The sequence below is a fragment of the Talpa europaea genome (genome assembly GCF_964194135.1).
Source record: "Talpa europaea genome assembly, chromosome: 11".
Classification (NCBI taxonomy): Eukaryota; Metazoa; Chordata; class Mammalia; order Eulipotyphla; family Talpidae; genus Talpa; species Talpa europaea.
Window position 1 is genome coordinate 66,715,451 of NC_140078.1, and position 17,188 is coordinate 66,732,638.

At 42.4% G+C, this 17,188-nt stretch overlaps 1 protein-coding gene across 1 annotated transcript in view; it reads right to left on the reverse strand.

The window, feature by feature from the left end:
• Window positions 1-4,657: 4,657 nt before the first annotated feature.
• CACNA2D3 (calcium voltage-gated channel auxiliary subunit alpha2delta 3) overlaps window positions 4,658-17,188 on the reverse strand; it is a gene marked incomplete at both ends in the record, with an annotated part of 806,408 nt that continues 793,877 nt past the window's right edge. The window contains 3 exons of the mRNA XM_084248330.1: window positions 4,658-4,750; window positions 7,511-7,598; window positions 7,814-7,924. Coding sequence (XP_084104456.1) covers window positions 4,658-4,750; window positions 7,511-7,598; window positions 7,814-7,924 — 292 coding nt within the window. The remainder of the gene's footprint in view (window positions 4,751-7,510; window positions 7,599-7,813; window positions 7,925-17,188) is intronic.

The following is a 17,188-nucleotide window of genomic DNA, read 5'->3' on the forward strand; positions in this document are numbered from 1 at the left end:
GTATGAAGCCCTCCGAAGACCTGGAGGGACTAAGGAGTAACAGACTGTTTGCCTGTGACGACGCTGGAGGCGTCATGGCACAGGAGATGGACAAGGTCCAGGAGCTGCGGGACAAGACCTCAGCTGGAGGAGACGCCCCAGGGGGCCAGCCAGCGACCCCTGAGGCAGCAGAATCATCAGGGAAGAGAGGACCACGATTCGGAGCTCAGCAGTGCTGATGCAGGGAGAGGCCTGATGGACTTGGACTGACAATCCTGCTAGAAGCCGGAGGAACTTTGGCAAGTTATTGTTGTTTTGGGACCCTGGGGGAGGATTGTTTGTACACCCCAGGTAATGGGAATCTGGGGGTGGCCAGTGGGCCTTGATGGCCAAAAGAAGCCTGCGCATGCCCAGCAGCTAGGTGGAGGAGAAAAGCCAACTGAGAAGGCAAAAATCTGGTACTGATGCTGAGTTTGGGAAGCCCTGAGCAGCTGTTAAGCACTAACTAGGCTGAGGAAGTCCAGTGAGTCTCCTAAAATCACCTGTGGGTGATGTCCTGCTCGTTCTCAAGTGAGGGTGAGGAGCTGAGGAACCCGTCCTTGGGGGACAGGTGGGGAACGTGGCTTGGGGTGGAGCCCATGACAAAGAGGGGACCCGAGAGAGGCCGCATGTAGAGTTTGGATCCCCGACCCATGTGCTTGTGCAGTGGGTTGGCCTGAGTGCAGGGGTCTGCGAGTTGCATGGGTGGCCATGAAGGCCGAGTGTTGGAGCGACTGTAGACAGAAACCCTGAGGGTTGGCAATTACCCCCAACAGAATAGAATTGCCAATCCCAGAGCGAGTGCATCCTGGGGGTGGATGCTGTGTGTGGCTTGTAGTCGAGACTACAGCCAGAGAAGGCCAGGAAGCCTGACGGCTCCTGGTGTGTTACAGTAGATGCCGTGAGTGGTTCCCCTCCCTCGTATGAGCAGTGCCTTCGGCAGCAGATTTGGTGGCTCATCTGCTGGTACCAATTGTCTTTTGCCGCTAGGTTGGTGTCCTGCCTGGAATTAACTTGTGTTCTGTTGTATTTTGTTATGTATCTCATTTGCTTTTGTGGCCCATGGCTGCAGTGTCCTATTGCCAAGAGACATGTGTTTATGACTTGTATATAGAGACTGATAAAGACTATATGGCAGAAAACTCTGAGGGGGTGGGCTGTAGGGTAAGGTAAAAAATCAGGCTTTTCTGCCCTCCTGCCATCAGGATAGATGATGGATCCTTGCGGTCCTGAATGCATGCCTGATGGCGGGCACCTGGACTAGGGTGTGGGCATAGGTAGATGGGATTCACCTGGGCTGAGACTGGGCTTTTAAGGGCGGCGTCACGGGGACGCCAGCAGAAGCAGAAGCCAAGAACGAAGAAGCCGAGAGAGAAGCAGAGAACGGAGAGCCCAGATAGAGTGAAGACGGGTTGGGAGGACTGCCAGCCTCCCGGCCCCCAGCACCCCTGCCTGCTGTGTACCAGGTAAACCCCAAAAAAAGCCTGCAAAAAGCCACTGAGGACTCTGACTCCTCCTTTACCGGGTCTGCTGGATCAGAAAACCTGCTCAGTGGTCTTCCTGCCACTACCTGTGGGCAGAAGAAAATAGCCTGGAGGGAGGACAGGAATAGTAGCAGCAGTTAGGGAGTGGGCTGGCTGGCTTGTACTGTGGAGCAAGGAGTAAAGGCTGGACAGTTTGGGGAGGTGACAATAATGCCAACATGTGGAACATAATGCGATATAGAAGTGCAAGATTATCATTCATTCATTCATTCATTTTTTAAAAAAATGAGTATTTGATTGGTTTGGGACCCAGACCTTGGAGCCAAATAAAGTGAGTTCAAATTTCAGCTCTGCCACTTTCCAGCCATGTGAACTTGGGAAAGTTACATTCCCTCCTCCTTTTGCCTTTGTTTCTTCATCTGTAAAGTGGAGACAAATTGCAGGAGCTACCTAGGTTTGTTGTGAGGATCACAAGGGTAGTAAACAAGTAAGGAATGTCAAATAGTACCAGGTGGGGAGTCAGAGCTCAGAGAACATATGCTGCTAGGTTTTTGATTGCTGCTGGTGGTTTTATTCTATTCCAGACACTGTTCTGGGAGCTGGAGACAAAGCCACAGACAGCATTTGGGAAGCCCTTGTCCTTGCCCTGGTGGGGCTAAACTACAGTAGGAGAAACTGGAAATAATATCCACATCTGGATGCAAAGCAAAAATAAAAGCAGGGTAGAGAGACTGCTGTTAAAAGGGCTGCTTTGCCAGGGTGTCTCTGAGGAAGCCACATTTGAGCTGAGCCTGAAGGGTAAGAAGGAGCAGTCCTGTGGCGACCACAGCCAGGAATCTGGAACCTGGAAGCAGGCAGGGGAGCAGAGAAGAGCGAAAGCCTGGGTTTTGAGACAGAAGGCAGGAGGCCAGAGGAGCCATGAGTGTGGGATGGCATGGTGTAAAAGGCAGGGTGAGACAGAGACACAGAGCCCAGGGATTAGATCCTGTGGGGGCCTATGGGCTAGTGGTTCTCAAACCTGACTTCACATTAGCATTATTTTGGGCCCGCCCTACATAGTCAAGACTTTTGAAGGCTCCCAGGGGACCCCGACACAGAGGAGGGCTTGGGAACCACCACCATGGACTGTGATGAGTGTCTGTTTAAGGTTCTGATCACAGTGGGTGAGGGTATGAATGGATTACCTGTTTTAGAGAAGATTGCTCTGGCTCCTGGGTAGAGTAGAGGCTTTCTGGGAGAGGAAGAAAGGAAACCATTGAGGGTGTGAGGACCTAGACCCAAGAAGAGGTGTTGGTGGCTTAAAAGAAGATGCCAGCAGCGAGAAAACGGCATGAAGAGGAGGGCAGGGCTCACCAGACTCGCTGCGCCCAGGGTTGGAGGGGCAAAGTGGAAACAAGGGTGGCTCCAAGCTTTCAGGTTAGAGTCAGTCAGAAGGGAAGCGTACAAGATGTCCATTTTGGACACATTAAGCTGAGAAAGTGATTGGATGTCCTAGCAGATAATTAGTGGCCCCTTGGCTGGAGTCACTGAGGGATTAAGAAGGTTGCATGGACGGGCAGATCCGGCGATGCACAATGAAGCCAGGAGTCAATGAGCGACTCAACTACACTCTCTTTAGGCCATAATGTACTACACCCAGGCCCTCCACTGCTTAAATAGGGAGGGGATTTATAAATTGTGAGCAGTGAAGAGTGGTGAAGATTATAAATCTTCGTATTACACATTTCTTACCTCATCAGTATAAAATGATATATGACAAGATACCCTAATTTTGCCATTCTTATGAATTATAATGGAGAATGGTAGGTTAGGTAATATTTTTGTGAAAAATTATATTGTACTATAATTGCTTGGAGTAAATATAATGTGTGTTGATGTATGAGGAACTAATGTATTCATTTATTTACTTGGTGTAGGGAAGTGAACTTATCAGTGACCAAGATGGTCAAAATACTATTACCCCAATATTACTAAAGTTTTGACAGCTTAGCCTGTTAGAGAATTGGTATGTCATTGATAAGTTTCGACAGCTTATTTGATTACACATTGATAGCACTGGAGATGTAGTAATTTAAAGGAGTATGGCATTGCAGTATTGTTATTCCTATAAATACTGGCATCATTTTAGTAGAAGGTAGTGTGATAACATCAGTTTTTCTAAACTATCAATAGCATAATGTGGCTTTTAAAAAATGACTCTTGCATGTCTGTCCTATGGTAATGCCTATAATAATGCCTATAGTAAGGCATTCTTGGTCCTACCTAGGCATCCACGTTATTCCACTTTATTTGGTAACCACGAACCAGAGGAATCTGTTTTCTTTGATTCAGGATCCAGCATTTTGAGAATGCTTATAGGTCTGCGTATTTTTTCCAATACTTGAGACCTAATTTCATCTCTTATTTGTGAGGGAGTCAGAGGTCAATGATCAAGCAATGAACTTGAGTTATTTGCAGTCATTGTTCTTCTCTTCCTTCCAGTCTTCTTGGAATGAATTACTGGGATTTATGACTTTTCAAATTTCTATTCTTAAGTTATTTTAACACTTGAATATTATGGAAGTTTGTGTTCTCATTCAAATTGGGATTTCTATTGAAGTTTAGTTCTACAAAACTCAAGGTTCTGTGTAATAAAGTTATAGATGAAATTCTAATTTAGTTCTGTAAATATTGTGATAATGGAGAGTAGAGCATCTAAATAACTTAAATATTTATCTAGAATCTGCTTTGGAGACAAGTCTCTGCCAATGACCATTCTTTCCTGCTGTCTGCAATGGGTGACTTATTCCTGCACTTTTCAGTCTGTATTAGCAGTAAAGTAATAACAAATCCCAAACAAGGAGATTATGATTTTAATATACTTTATTTAAAAAGTACACAGTTTTAAATTGGTTTCAAGCAGAAGGGACCCTGCCCACTTGCAGCCCCATTTCTGATGACGGATGATTATCATGTAGCAAACTCACATATTTGCATGACTGGCAAAGTAAAAAGATAACTTTTTGTCAACATATTTTTAAGAGTTTATATCACGCACAGTTTAAAATCATGAGATGCTGATGGTTGGACTATATTTCATGTCTCCTATGTCGCACCATATTTTGGTTCACAGTTTATCCATAATTTAGCATGCCAAGAGAACATCTCAGTCAGTGTCACCTTGAGAAGAGCATCAACAGAAGAGGGAACAGGATAAGGACCATGGTGGCCTGGAGGCTCGCTGCACCTCCACACTCCCTTGCGTTCTCCTACAGGGAAAGGCAGAGCTGGTTAGAGCATGTGTGAATTGCACATTGGCCTTAAACTTTCTGATCTTTATTGAGACCCCAGGCCTCCCCCCTCCTCCAATGTATGTGAACAAACCTTTTATAACCTAGATAATATAGAGAAATGGACTTATCTAAACCTCACTGAATTTATCATGAGAACCTCTGGTTTTAGGTGTCAAAGCATAAAATAGCCAAATTTATTCTTTGTACACTATTACACAGAACATTCAACAGGCAAAGGGCCATTGCTAGAGATGTCTATTGTGATCAGACTATAAAAGCAACATATTGGACTTCTAATTCCCCCTACCCTCCAGAATGTAAGTAAAAGATCAAATCTAAGGGGCTTGATCATTTCAGAATCTGGACTGTGGAAGATTTTGTGTACGCGTTCCTTTGTATTTGAGGGGAGGTCTCTTTTATAAAAATAAAATCATTATGTAGTCTTCTCTGCTGCTTGCTTGCTTTTTCTTTTCTTTTTTTTTTTTTTTTTATACAAGCACTGGGTACAGTCAGAAGCATGGGAGGATGAGAGAATTCACCAGAGCCAGAGCCGGGAACAGAACAGGCAGACTCACGAAATGCACTGCTGAGGGGAGCAGCGGGCGTGGCAGGAGAGGTTTGTAGTGCCATGTGGGACCCTCGCCAGCAGCCAGGGATTGAACTGGCGCTGCAGAGGCTGTGGGCAGCTTCGCAGCCCAGCACTCAACTGCTGCACCACCAGGGGAGGCCCTGCTTGCTTTTTTTTTCTACTAACGGATGGAAATTCCACTATTATTCTATCTCTATTTCATTCAGTTATTTTCTTATTGAACATTCATTTTCTCATTCTTTACTACTGCAAAGAGCATGAAAGTAGGTTCTGATCAGTCAATGACATTTACCCCTGACCCTGCCTATAGAAAGATGTCCAGGAGTGAGGGTATGGCTGGAGGATAATTTGGCCTCTGATGACAAGTTATTTTACTATACATATATTCTCTGATCCCTTGTGACATGTTCCTTTCACATCACTGTTGTATTTTCACATGTAGCTGTTCAGCTTATCAATTTAAAAGTGATCTTTATGAGTTATAAATATGTTCCAAGTTCTATAATTGGTTACTGGGTTTCTTTCTTTTTTTTTTTTTTAAAGATTATACAAGAACCGGGGTACAGGCCAGAGGCATGGGAGGGTGAGAGAATTCACCATAGACAGAGCGGGGAGCAGAACTGTCAGACAGACCAAAAACACTGCTGAGGGGAGCAGCGGGCATGACAGGAGAGGTCTGCTGTGCCACGTGGGTTGCTCCCTGGCTGGCTGGGAATCGAACCCACGCTGCAGAGTTTGCGGGCAGCTTCACAACACTGGGCTCAACCCGCTGAGCCACTGAGGAGGTCCTGTTTTAGTTTTTTCCATGGAAAAGTTGTATTTTTTATATAGTTATCTGAATCTGACTCATAGTTTTCTGGTCCTTTGGTAGGAAATTCTCTCCAATCCCAAGGATTTATTATAAGACTATAATTTTATCATTTGACTAATCTATATTATCCCCTTTGAATTTGAACTTCTGCCATATATAAGACTTTCTTTCTGTTCCACTGACCTCAGCTTAGTATGTCTAGAAACTTAATGGAAAAAAAATACTGTTATTTTGAATGTTTGTCAAATATCTATTTACCAAAGCAATTTATCTTATTGACATTTGAAGATTTTTACTCTAGTGACTTTAGTTGTCTAAGGATGCAATTTTGGATTTAATTGGTTTTAGCTTTTTGAACTATTATTGATATTTGCATTTTACATAGAGCTTTTATTAGGGATAATTATTGAATTTTATTAAAAACCTTTTCAGCATATATTTAGATGTTGCCACTGCATCAGTGTCTGACTACAGGAGCAAACATTCTTAATAACTTACAAGTTCTTTTTGGTATTATACTGATTTCAACATCTTTTCTAGGACTTGGATATTTAAATAACTTTCAAATTATTTGCTATTTTCAAGGTGAGATTAACCCTCAGTGGCATTTCCAAGTGTAGATTATCTTTCCAGTCTCCCTGTAATGACCTACACAAGATTTCCATTTTTCAGAGTGGAGATGAAGTTAAATTTTAAATCTGTATTAGTTTTCCTAGATTTAGAAATACTTGCTTAGAGCACTGCAGGTGGTATTCTCTTATAATTCACCTATATGTTTTGTAAATTCAGCTTTCTCAATTCTAAGCTTCAATTTTCCTCTGATCATCACTTTTGCTGCCTTTATAGTTGTGACTTTATGTGGGTATGAGGTCATATTTTACCTTCATGAATGTGGCTGTTGGTCTGATATTAATATTGCTGCTTTTGCTTTATGTGAATTTTTTGTACATAAAAGGCTGTTTAAAAGTAAGCAGGGAAAAATAATTTTAACTACAATTTGGAATAAGTAAACCAAGATGGTCAGAGTCACTTCTTGTATAATAATGGAAAGTGATAAAATTACAGCACATCCATATTAGGGAAGCTAGTAAAGAAGCTTTTAAGTATCTTTGGCTATAATGAGAGAAGACTATTAAAGCACAGACTAAATAAGAAGGCACCGAGCGGTGAAAAGTAGAGTACCATTAGCCTTCTTGTAGATTCTTCTTTGGTTTGCCCGAAAGGGATTATTTCTCACAAGCAAGCTTTTTAGCTATAGTTACTTGTCTATTGTGAGATTCTGATGAATCTGGTGAATCTGATGGGACAAGAGAACAGGGAGGATTCTCAGACTCACCTCGGGATGAAAGCCGTGACAGGATTCCGGACGCCTTCTGATCTTCTGAGCCTTTAAACGTTCACACTTAAGAGATTCATTATGTTGACTGTAGTTAAGGCACATTTCCAAATGTTACTTTTCCTTACTCTGCATTTCAGAGGTGAAAATTTGGCACTAAACCCCCTTACCAGCTTCTTTCTCTCTCCAACAGCAGAAGGGATATTCTTTTCTCTGCTAACATTCCCCCCCCCCCCCCCAGTTTTCCTTACTGTTGACTGCCTTCCTGGGTTTGTGGCTGAACCTGCACACGAAAGGATATACCTGATTTCAATGGGCGCCATGGTGATGGGCGCCACTGACTCACAGAGGCAGCTGCTGTCCACCACCACCATGAACAGGTTGCTGCTTGGGATTTGCTGGATGACAAAGGACCTGTTGGAACAAGAGGCACAGAGAGAGCAAATGGGTCATGCACCATTTCTCTACTAAAAAGCCAAGAGGAAACCCTTTCCCCTGGGGATAACTATTCTAATAATTGGAAATAAAATTTCAGAGATTGCTGTATTACTAAAATCACCTCCTTCCATTAGGTTTTTCACTTCAAATACTAAGCTTCACTAAGATGATCACCTATAATCTACAGCTCTGGCCACAGGCAGCTCAGATAACTCATCTTGGTAGGATGAGTTATATATGTCAAAAATCACCTCAGTGTCCAAGAAGAGACTAGAATGTCCCCAATCTATCCTTATTCCAGAGCCTAAATATCATCAAAATTTGCATGTGATGTTCATTTATATAGATTTTCTTTCCTCCTTCCCTCAAAGATAAGACTGGAGCTATGTCCTATTGATGGCAAAAGATGAAGCCTACTTTCTAGTCCCTTCCTTGTACCAATCTGCACAGTATCTGCCACAAATAGAAATACAATACCTTGAAAAAAATTAATTCTAGTCATTTCAGAGCACCCCCTCTCCACACACACAAGCTGGTTCTCTTCTCAGAGTGCAAGTTCTGCTGATACTAAAGCTATGTAGCAGTTCTCACAATCAGGCTCCATCAGTACAATGAATCCAATGCTTAATGACACCTCCTTCTCACATTACCTGACAGAGGGAAATGATAATGGGATGACACCATGAAATCACTCCTTGAAAAAACAAATACTACTCACTCTTTGGGTGAACATAGTAGAGCCCAACACCCCATATTCTTTCAGAGTCTGGGTAGAGTAGATAAATACTTATCTGCAGTCCTAGAACCTCATTACATAACTTTTCATGACATTTAACTAAATTCTATTTAATAAGATGAAATATACTATAACCTAACAAAAACAGTCAATTTCTCCATAAATTTTTGTCTTTATTCAACTCTTTCTCATTCACTGTGTTCTATTCTCTAGAGTGTATCACCACATTTTATGAAAATCACACAATGAAGAAGCATACTTCTGCTTCATGGGAAATGAGAGGAGGAAAGGATGCCCATTTTTCACCCTTTTACCACCACATGGGTTGAATGATGCAATAATGCCCCCACATTACAACACAATTGATTTCCTTTCTTCAAGCTCTCAATTCCCATTCAACTAACATCCTACAGTCATGTTCATTCTTTTCATCCATAGCAGGAAACAATGTGCACATCTGCTCCAAGATGTTTCCCTAATGCCTAAACTACTCTCCACATCTGAGATGCCTGCCCTCTGTCCTTCCCAACTTCTCTACCACTAGTTTGAACAAAAGCTCTGCTTTTCTAAATATCTCACTAAAACTTTTAAAATACTTGCTTTGTAGATATAACACTATCTCCCCTTTGTAGCTCTAGGTTCCTTCTCACCAATGCAAGGACATTGCTTTGGCATTTGACCTCTTTGCAATGGGTTATACCTATTAGCATAAAAATATTCTGCCTGCAATGGTTCTCATTAGACAACCAATAATTTCCAGAAAGTCTCAAAGAAAAATGTAAAAACAAGATGACATAACTCTTTGAAGAACAAATAGAAGATTATGGCAAGGGAATTAACCAGATGAATAATAAGGAAGAGACTGGAATGTGAAATAGAAGCTTCAGATGGAGAGAATATCTTCAGATTGAAAAATCCTAATTTTTTTTCATTAAATGGGGCCAATCAAGCATGTGTGAAATTTCAGATTATCAAAGATAAGCACTAAAAGATCCTCTAGAAACAAATTAAAGAGCATGTTAATGATATGGATTTTTCAATTAAGATACAGAAAACAGAAGAATATTTAAGAAGTTGATGAAATGGAAAAACAAAACATATTTCAAAGTAGATAAATGCCTATCCCCAGATGCAGAACCCCATCACATAACTTTTCATGATCTTTAACTAAATTATATTTAATCAGATGAAATGCATTATAGCATAACAAAATGGTCCATTTCTCCATTTAAAATAAGTTTTATTGCCCTCCCCAGTGGTGCAGCGGGTTGAATGCAGTGCTGTAAGGCTGTCCACAGCCTCTATAATGTGGGTTTCATTCCCGGCCGGCCAGGGAGATATCCATATGGCATGGCAGACCTCTCCTGTCTCACCCACTGCTCCCCTCAGCAGTGTATTTCAGTCAATCTTCCTGTCCTGCTCCCCACTCTGTCTCTGATGAATCGTCTCACCCTCCCGCGCCTCTGGCCTGTACCCCAGCTCTGGTATAAATAAATAAATCTAAAAAAAATAAATAAAATAAGTTTTATTTTTATTTATCTCTCATCCACTGAAAATTTTGTTTTAAAATTTAAAGCTAATTGGGCCTCCCTGGTGGTGCAAGTGGTTGAATGCAGCACCGTGAATTGTCTGCAGCCACTGCAGCACGAGCTCGATCCCCTGGCTGGCCTAGCACAGCAGACCTCTCCTGCCTTGCCTACTGCTCCTCTCAGCAGTGTCTTTCAGTCAATCTGCCTGTTCTGTTCCTCACTCTGTCTCTGGTGAATCCTCTCACCCTCCTTAGCACCACTGGCCTGTACCCCAGTTCTTGTATACATAAGTAAATAAATCTTTAAAAAAACAAAATAAAATTTAAAGATAATTGCTACAAAAAAATCCCCTGTAAAAATGAAAACCTGATCTAAGATAGCACAATAAGTAAAACACACACACGTACAAAGACTGCCCATTTAAAGTCTAAAATTATTGCCAAACACAACAAATGTAAGATGCCTAGAGTCACATACTAAAAGGCACAGACTCTAATATGAGTTTACAAGGACACTAGTATTGTGTTTTCAACAGATAGTCCTAAAACAGAAGGACATGGGAAGAAGAAAAGATGTACCAGAAAGATGCTAACAAAAGAGAGGAACAGGTTTAGAAATACTATTATACAAGTATTTGAGTGAAAAAATTAAAATGTAGCAAACATAGAATTCATACTGATAATCTGAATAACTTTTTATACCGAAAAATAGTAGGATAGTCTAACAAAATATGACATGAACTTTTATGATCATAGCGTACAAATTGATAGAATAGCAAGTGACTGATGAATGCACTCTCTGTTAAAATATAGTGAATTCTCATATCTAACCAAAATAAATTATTAGAGAATTTCAAACACAGCAATCTGCAACACATTCCAAAGAGCAGAAATCATCAATTACGTGTTCTCCTTTTATGGTAGGGCACATTTAGAAATTAATAGCAAAAAAGATATAAACAGAGGAAATTAAAGGTTAAAAAAATTCCATTAATCCTTGAGACCAGCCCAGACTCAAATCTGTGCAGTATGACCTTAAATACTTTTACTGGGGAGAAAAAAGTTTGCAAATAAATGAACTAAGTTTTCAAGTTGAAAAGCTGGAAAAATAAGAACCTAAACCTTCAGTCGTAGCTCTATATTTGGTCTTCCCTCTGGAACACTGGACAGGGTAGGGATGCATCTCTCTGAAGCCTCACCCTTAGGCTTCTGCAAGGATGTGACTGATGGAAAAGCAGAGAGGTGACCATTCCCCAAAAAGTTCCCTGTTAGTATATTGGCCATCCCCTGCAGTTTATAAACATGCTGTCACATTTTCTATCTCAGGAAAAACCAAACTTTCCAATGAACTTACCTCCATACTGCTGTGTTTCTTTGTCCTCCTTTATAGCACAACTCTGATAAAGATCTATCCACAATCTCTCTCTAATCCCCTGCCCCCATCTCTCTGTCTCTCTTTGTCTCTCACTTCCCCCAACCCCTGCCCCACTTCTTCACATCTCTCCATCATTCACAAATCTACTCCAAGAAGGTAGTAGTCCTTAACCCTCCAGAGAATCAGTTCTTGTCAACGGCACAAGGATCTCATCACTTTCTTCTCAAGCTCATTTACCTCCACTTGTTCCTCACTCCCTCACTTGCCTACTTTCTACCCTTCACAATGGACTGTGGTTCCCATGGGGCAGGCCTCTGTCTCTCTGCCCACTGTTATCTGTTACCCCAACACCTAGAGCAGTTCCTGGGATGGAGTGGTTTTCAATAAATTTGTTGAATCGATGACAGAAGAATAAAATGCAAATTAAAGTGTGAAGACCATTGAAAGAACTAAACTCTGGTTCAAGAGAACATTGACAGAAATCAAACCTTAGCAATCCTGATCAGGAAAGAAGGCACAAAGTCACTTTAAACCCAAAGATACAGAGACATTTCAAACATGTAAGTGACTAATAATATATCATTGCAAACAATTTGAAAATTAAAGCAAACCCACCTTTGGGGAAAAAGTATAAAGTATTAACATTTGGTCAAGTTATTAAAAAAACACAAGCAAACCAATTGCCATTGAAAATCTACCCCCAACTGAATGCTACCAAATCACCCAAAGAACAGGTATCACTGTGTTCATAGAAAACACACGGGACCCACTGACCAACTATCTGAACTAATAAAAGAACTCAGCAAACTGACCAGTTACATAAGCAGCATATGAAACCACAGACTTTCCCTGACACCAGCAATAGTGATGAAAAAATATTTATGAAATAAAGAACCATTGATAGTATCAGTAATCACTATGAAATGCCCAAGCATAAATGTTGTAAAAAGACATCTCTTTATGAAGAAATGAACAAACTTTACTGACCATAAAAAGACAAACTAAAAATTAGAGGGAAACACAATGGTTGTGGAAAGGAGCACCTACATTTCAAAGACGTCATTTCTCCTGCAGCTAGCTTTTTCATTCAAAGCAATCACAATCAAAATCCTTATAGGATTTTTGAGGTATCTGAGATGATGATCTAAAGATTCATTGGGAAGGCTAAATATAAAGGATCATCTGGACAATTTTATAAAATTGGATTTTATAAAAAGGGACATGGAGAGGAGGTGCTTGTCCTAAACCATATCAAAACCCATGGATGACTGCAGAAAAAGAAAGACAGATGAGCAACTGATATATTAAAAATGGTTTGATCTCACTAAAAAGAGAGAAGTACTTGGTATAGTTATTGTGGAAAACAGTACTGGGGTTCTTCAAAAAATGACAAACAGAATTGCCAAGTGATCCAGCCAGCGCCACTTCTGTGTATATAATGGAAGGAAATGAAATTGCAATTTGAAGAGATCTGCACCCAGTGTTTATTGCGTGGCCTTATCTACAAATGTGGGGGGAGGGGAGGCCGAGGGAGGGCAACGGAGGGCAGAGAAGACTGACCGGGAATCTTCACCAAGGGAGCCTTGAACTTTATGACTGAATTCTTTTGTCAGGAGAATGTGTTCGTGTGTTCTTAATGGAATGTTATGCTAGGCTCTAAAACTATTGAGAGTCTCATCTTACAAAAGAGAAAAAAATAGGAGTCAGAGAGACAAACTTTTATAGCAGCTGTAATCATGCCCATTTTAAAGACTGGGAAACAAGAGCCTACGTAATTTCCTAGAGTATCAAGGTAGAGCTGAGCTTTAGAGCTAAGCCTCCATGCATGCAAGGCCCCTATACCACCAACACTGATTTCTGCCTTCTGTGGAAAGACTAGCGCTGAAGCTCCTTGAGGGCAGGCCTGATTACTCCATACAGACACTTCATGATAGCAAGTGCAAGATATTATACCTTTTAACACACGTGCCCTCTTAGTTAAAGCCTACCCAAGTGTTCTCAATGAAACCTCACAGCAAATGCATTTTCCCCCTCCAGCCCACCATTCCTAGCAGATGAAAAGCTCTACATACAGGGATACTGAAGTGGAGGAAAACATCCCCCTACAAAGGATTTGCCAGCGGAAAGATTAACTGCTTTTCCATATTTTAAAGACTTACTGTCTGCTTATTAACATGGTGCTTCGGAGGGGTCTGGGCAATGTTAGCTGTACATTTATGTGTACAACGTGTATTTATGGCCCAGGGTGCAGGGTTGAACTTCATAAAATACACCTCCATCCAGCTGGGCCCAGCAGCCAGACTGACATCATTGTACAGAGGAGCCCTGCCTGGTGGGTTTGCCTGAGGGCCAAAAAAGGCAGGAGGGAAAAGCCTCAACAGAGAACCACAGAAGTCATTTCTAAGCAGGGATAGGTCAAAACGCGTGAAATAAATTAGGTCCTCGAGGGAAGAAGGTAGGGAAGAGGGGAGCCATTTTGATGTGTCCACTGCTGGAACTGAAATAATCCAGTCCTCCCTCTTCCATTCACTGCAGGCTGACAGAGTAGAGGAAGAAAAGATGATGCGATTTCAAGACAGCCTCCCGGACAGGGGAGGCAATTTGCTGCGGACCATCACTGAGGGGGCTTTGCTGATCAGATGAGGAAAGCTCTCTGGCTACTCCCTAATGCTGGTCCTGAACAGGGAGGCAGAATGGAGGTGCTCATGGGTGAGGTTTTCAGGGGATCCCAGAATGCACATTTGGAGACCCTGATTGGCTTGCCTTTCATTAATGTGGCTTGAAAATTGAGTAGGTAGAATAGAATCCTAAAACGTTTTGAAGTCTTTCACTATTTATAGATTTTCACCATTTATACATTTTCCAGATTTTATCCAAAGGTAAAATGAAAGACAATGAGTAAGTCACAGGAAATGTAAATGAACTTGTCATTGCTCCTGTTCTATGTTGTGGTCTTCTCCAGGCGGGTTCCTTATAAAACTGTGGATCTCCAACAGGAACCTGCTCTTTTTGAAGGTAGGGGGGATGGTGGCCCTCCCCCAGCATGCTCCAAAATGTCTTACACTGACCCAGGCCCATAAATTCTGGAGAGCAAACACTTGGTAAATTCAAACTAGAAATTAAGGATATGTTCTAGCAGAATTCTGCAGTATGGGGGCAATGAAAAGGGAGCCTACTCACACTCAGCCCAAACAAGATAAAAGGGTGAATAGCAGTGACTCACCTGCCCGCACCCAAAATGTCAGGCCCAAGAAATATCACAGGTGAATCACATTAGCATGTCAAGGCACATGTAGCTTTAAATACTTCAAGTGGTTCAGAGCACAGGGAAAGAAGGAAATATTTCAAATTCCTTTTTGAAGGCCCCTGATAGAAACCCTGACTAAGATTATACAAAAACTAAAATTAAGAACAAAAAAAAGAAAGCTATGGAATAATCTCTTTATGAATATTCATGCAAAGATCTTAAATGACGTAGAGTAAATAGACTTCACTAGGACACAGAAATAGTCCTACAGCATGTCTCTATGAGGATTAGCCCAGGAATGCAAATGAACAAGCTTCCTGTGTTGTCTTGGCTAGTAGAAACAGAAAAAAAAGAAACATTTTTTTTTTAAGTATCTGTTTTCAGCCCTATGATATCAGATCCCTGCTTTCTTATCTCTAAATGAATCTGGCGTAGATTCCATAACTTTCTGACTACTTTAGGTTAATAAGATTAGCCTAGTTTGGTTTAATATTCTAATTTCATATCTAGTTCAAAGCTCTACCCTGTCCTTCCTTCAAGCATGCAGGTCCTAGCTTCTTCAGTAGTGTGGGGTGGGGAAAAAGCAGCAAACTTTCTCTACTTAGCCAGGCCAAGGTGCGATTCTCTCGCTACAATTTGTTTCCTTACAACCTAACCTGGCCCCTGGTGCCCTCCGTGTGGTCTAGCATCCAATATTGGCTTTCGCGAGGTTACCCTGGAATTCTCAGAAAACCTTGAGCTCAGTCAGTGTGGCCCCAGTGTGACCACCCACACAGCGCCTGTAGCATCAGCAGTTACCCCACAGCCGCTTGCACCTGGGGTGGACCTCACCTGGCGAGCAGCCCTCTTGCTGGGTTTTAGCAAGATGACAGCTGCCTCCCATATTATCCGCCTGATCCCATATTATCCTTGAGAAACAGGCACATTGACTGGCTCAGTCATAGGCCACTTCTGTGCTACCCTTTGTGTAGCCTCGTCCTCTCCCCCCGCATCTCTTTTTCCTTCCCAGACCCCCTCGGTAACACATTCATATCTCGGCTGCCTAAGAGATACTCAACCACTGCTGGCCTTCCCTTTTGTCAGGCACTCTCCAAACATAGAAAACAGTCTCCTAGACTATTCCCCCATCACCCAGCTGGCTTCCAGTAGGGAAAAGTACCTTCTTTCCTGAATCTGATCTCTTCCATGTTAGGTTGTAGGGGCAGGACAGGACACGGGGCAGGTTTCCTGATCCAGCAGACTGGGTAGAGGAGGAGTCAGAATCCTCAGTGGTTTTTGCAGATCTTTTATTGGGATTTACCCGGTACACAGCAGGTAGGGGTGCTGGGGGGCTGGGAGGCTGGCAGTCCTCCCAGCCCCCAGCAAATCCTCACTCTATCTGGGCTCTCTGGCCTTCTCTTTGCTCTCGGCTTCTCTGCTTCTTTCTCGGCTTCTATTTGTTCTCGGCTTCTTGGCTTCTGCTGGCGTCCCTTTGACGCTGACCTTAAAAACCCAGTCTTAGCCCAGGTGAATCCCATCTACCTATGCCCACACCCTACTCCAGGTGCCCGCCATCAGGCGTGCATTCAGGACCGCAAGGATCCATCATCTATCCTGATGGCGGGAGGGCAGAAAAGCCTGACATTTTTCCTTACCCTACATAGGTCCTTTGAGAGTCTTGGCAAGGTAGACTAGAGGTGGAGCATTTGTTACCCTCAAAGAATCGTGGGAGGTGTGGGAGGAGGGTCTCCGGAGAACTGTCAATTAGTGCAGCTAAAAGGCTGTTCTCTTTAGAGCCTTTGTCCTTACCTCAATCTGGGGCCGCATGGAAACCTCCACTTTGACAACCTGTTCACATCCTCCCAGCAAATGGATTCATGTAAGACACCCAAAACAGAGGTGAGAGAGAACCGGGACCATGGGACCTGTTCAATTGGTGCCCAAGGGACACTGGACAAAAAGCCTGCCCCTGAAGACAATCCTTAACAGAAATAGGTGCTTGATGGTGAACTAAGTTGAGCATCAAACTGCAGGATAAAACATGTAGAGCTGTCTAATTAGAGTCCTAAGACACAAAGGCTCTGGTCAGGGAGACCCTCTGGTATCTGGCGTTGTTCTGAAAATGCTGACCTGGGCAATCACTGGGGAAAGGAACATAATCAAACCTTCACAGATACCTAAAATGTGCCCTGTCCAATCCCAAAAGCTAGTTCCTGTTTCCCCGTATCTCTCCAAGGTGCCACCATCTATTGGGTCACAAAGCCAGAGATTTTGAATCCATTCTCAACACTTTCCTCTTTGAACTTATGCTACTTGACTGTCTCTTTAATGCCTCTCAAATCCATCCCTCCAGCGTCCGTCCCTCAGGCCAGCTT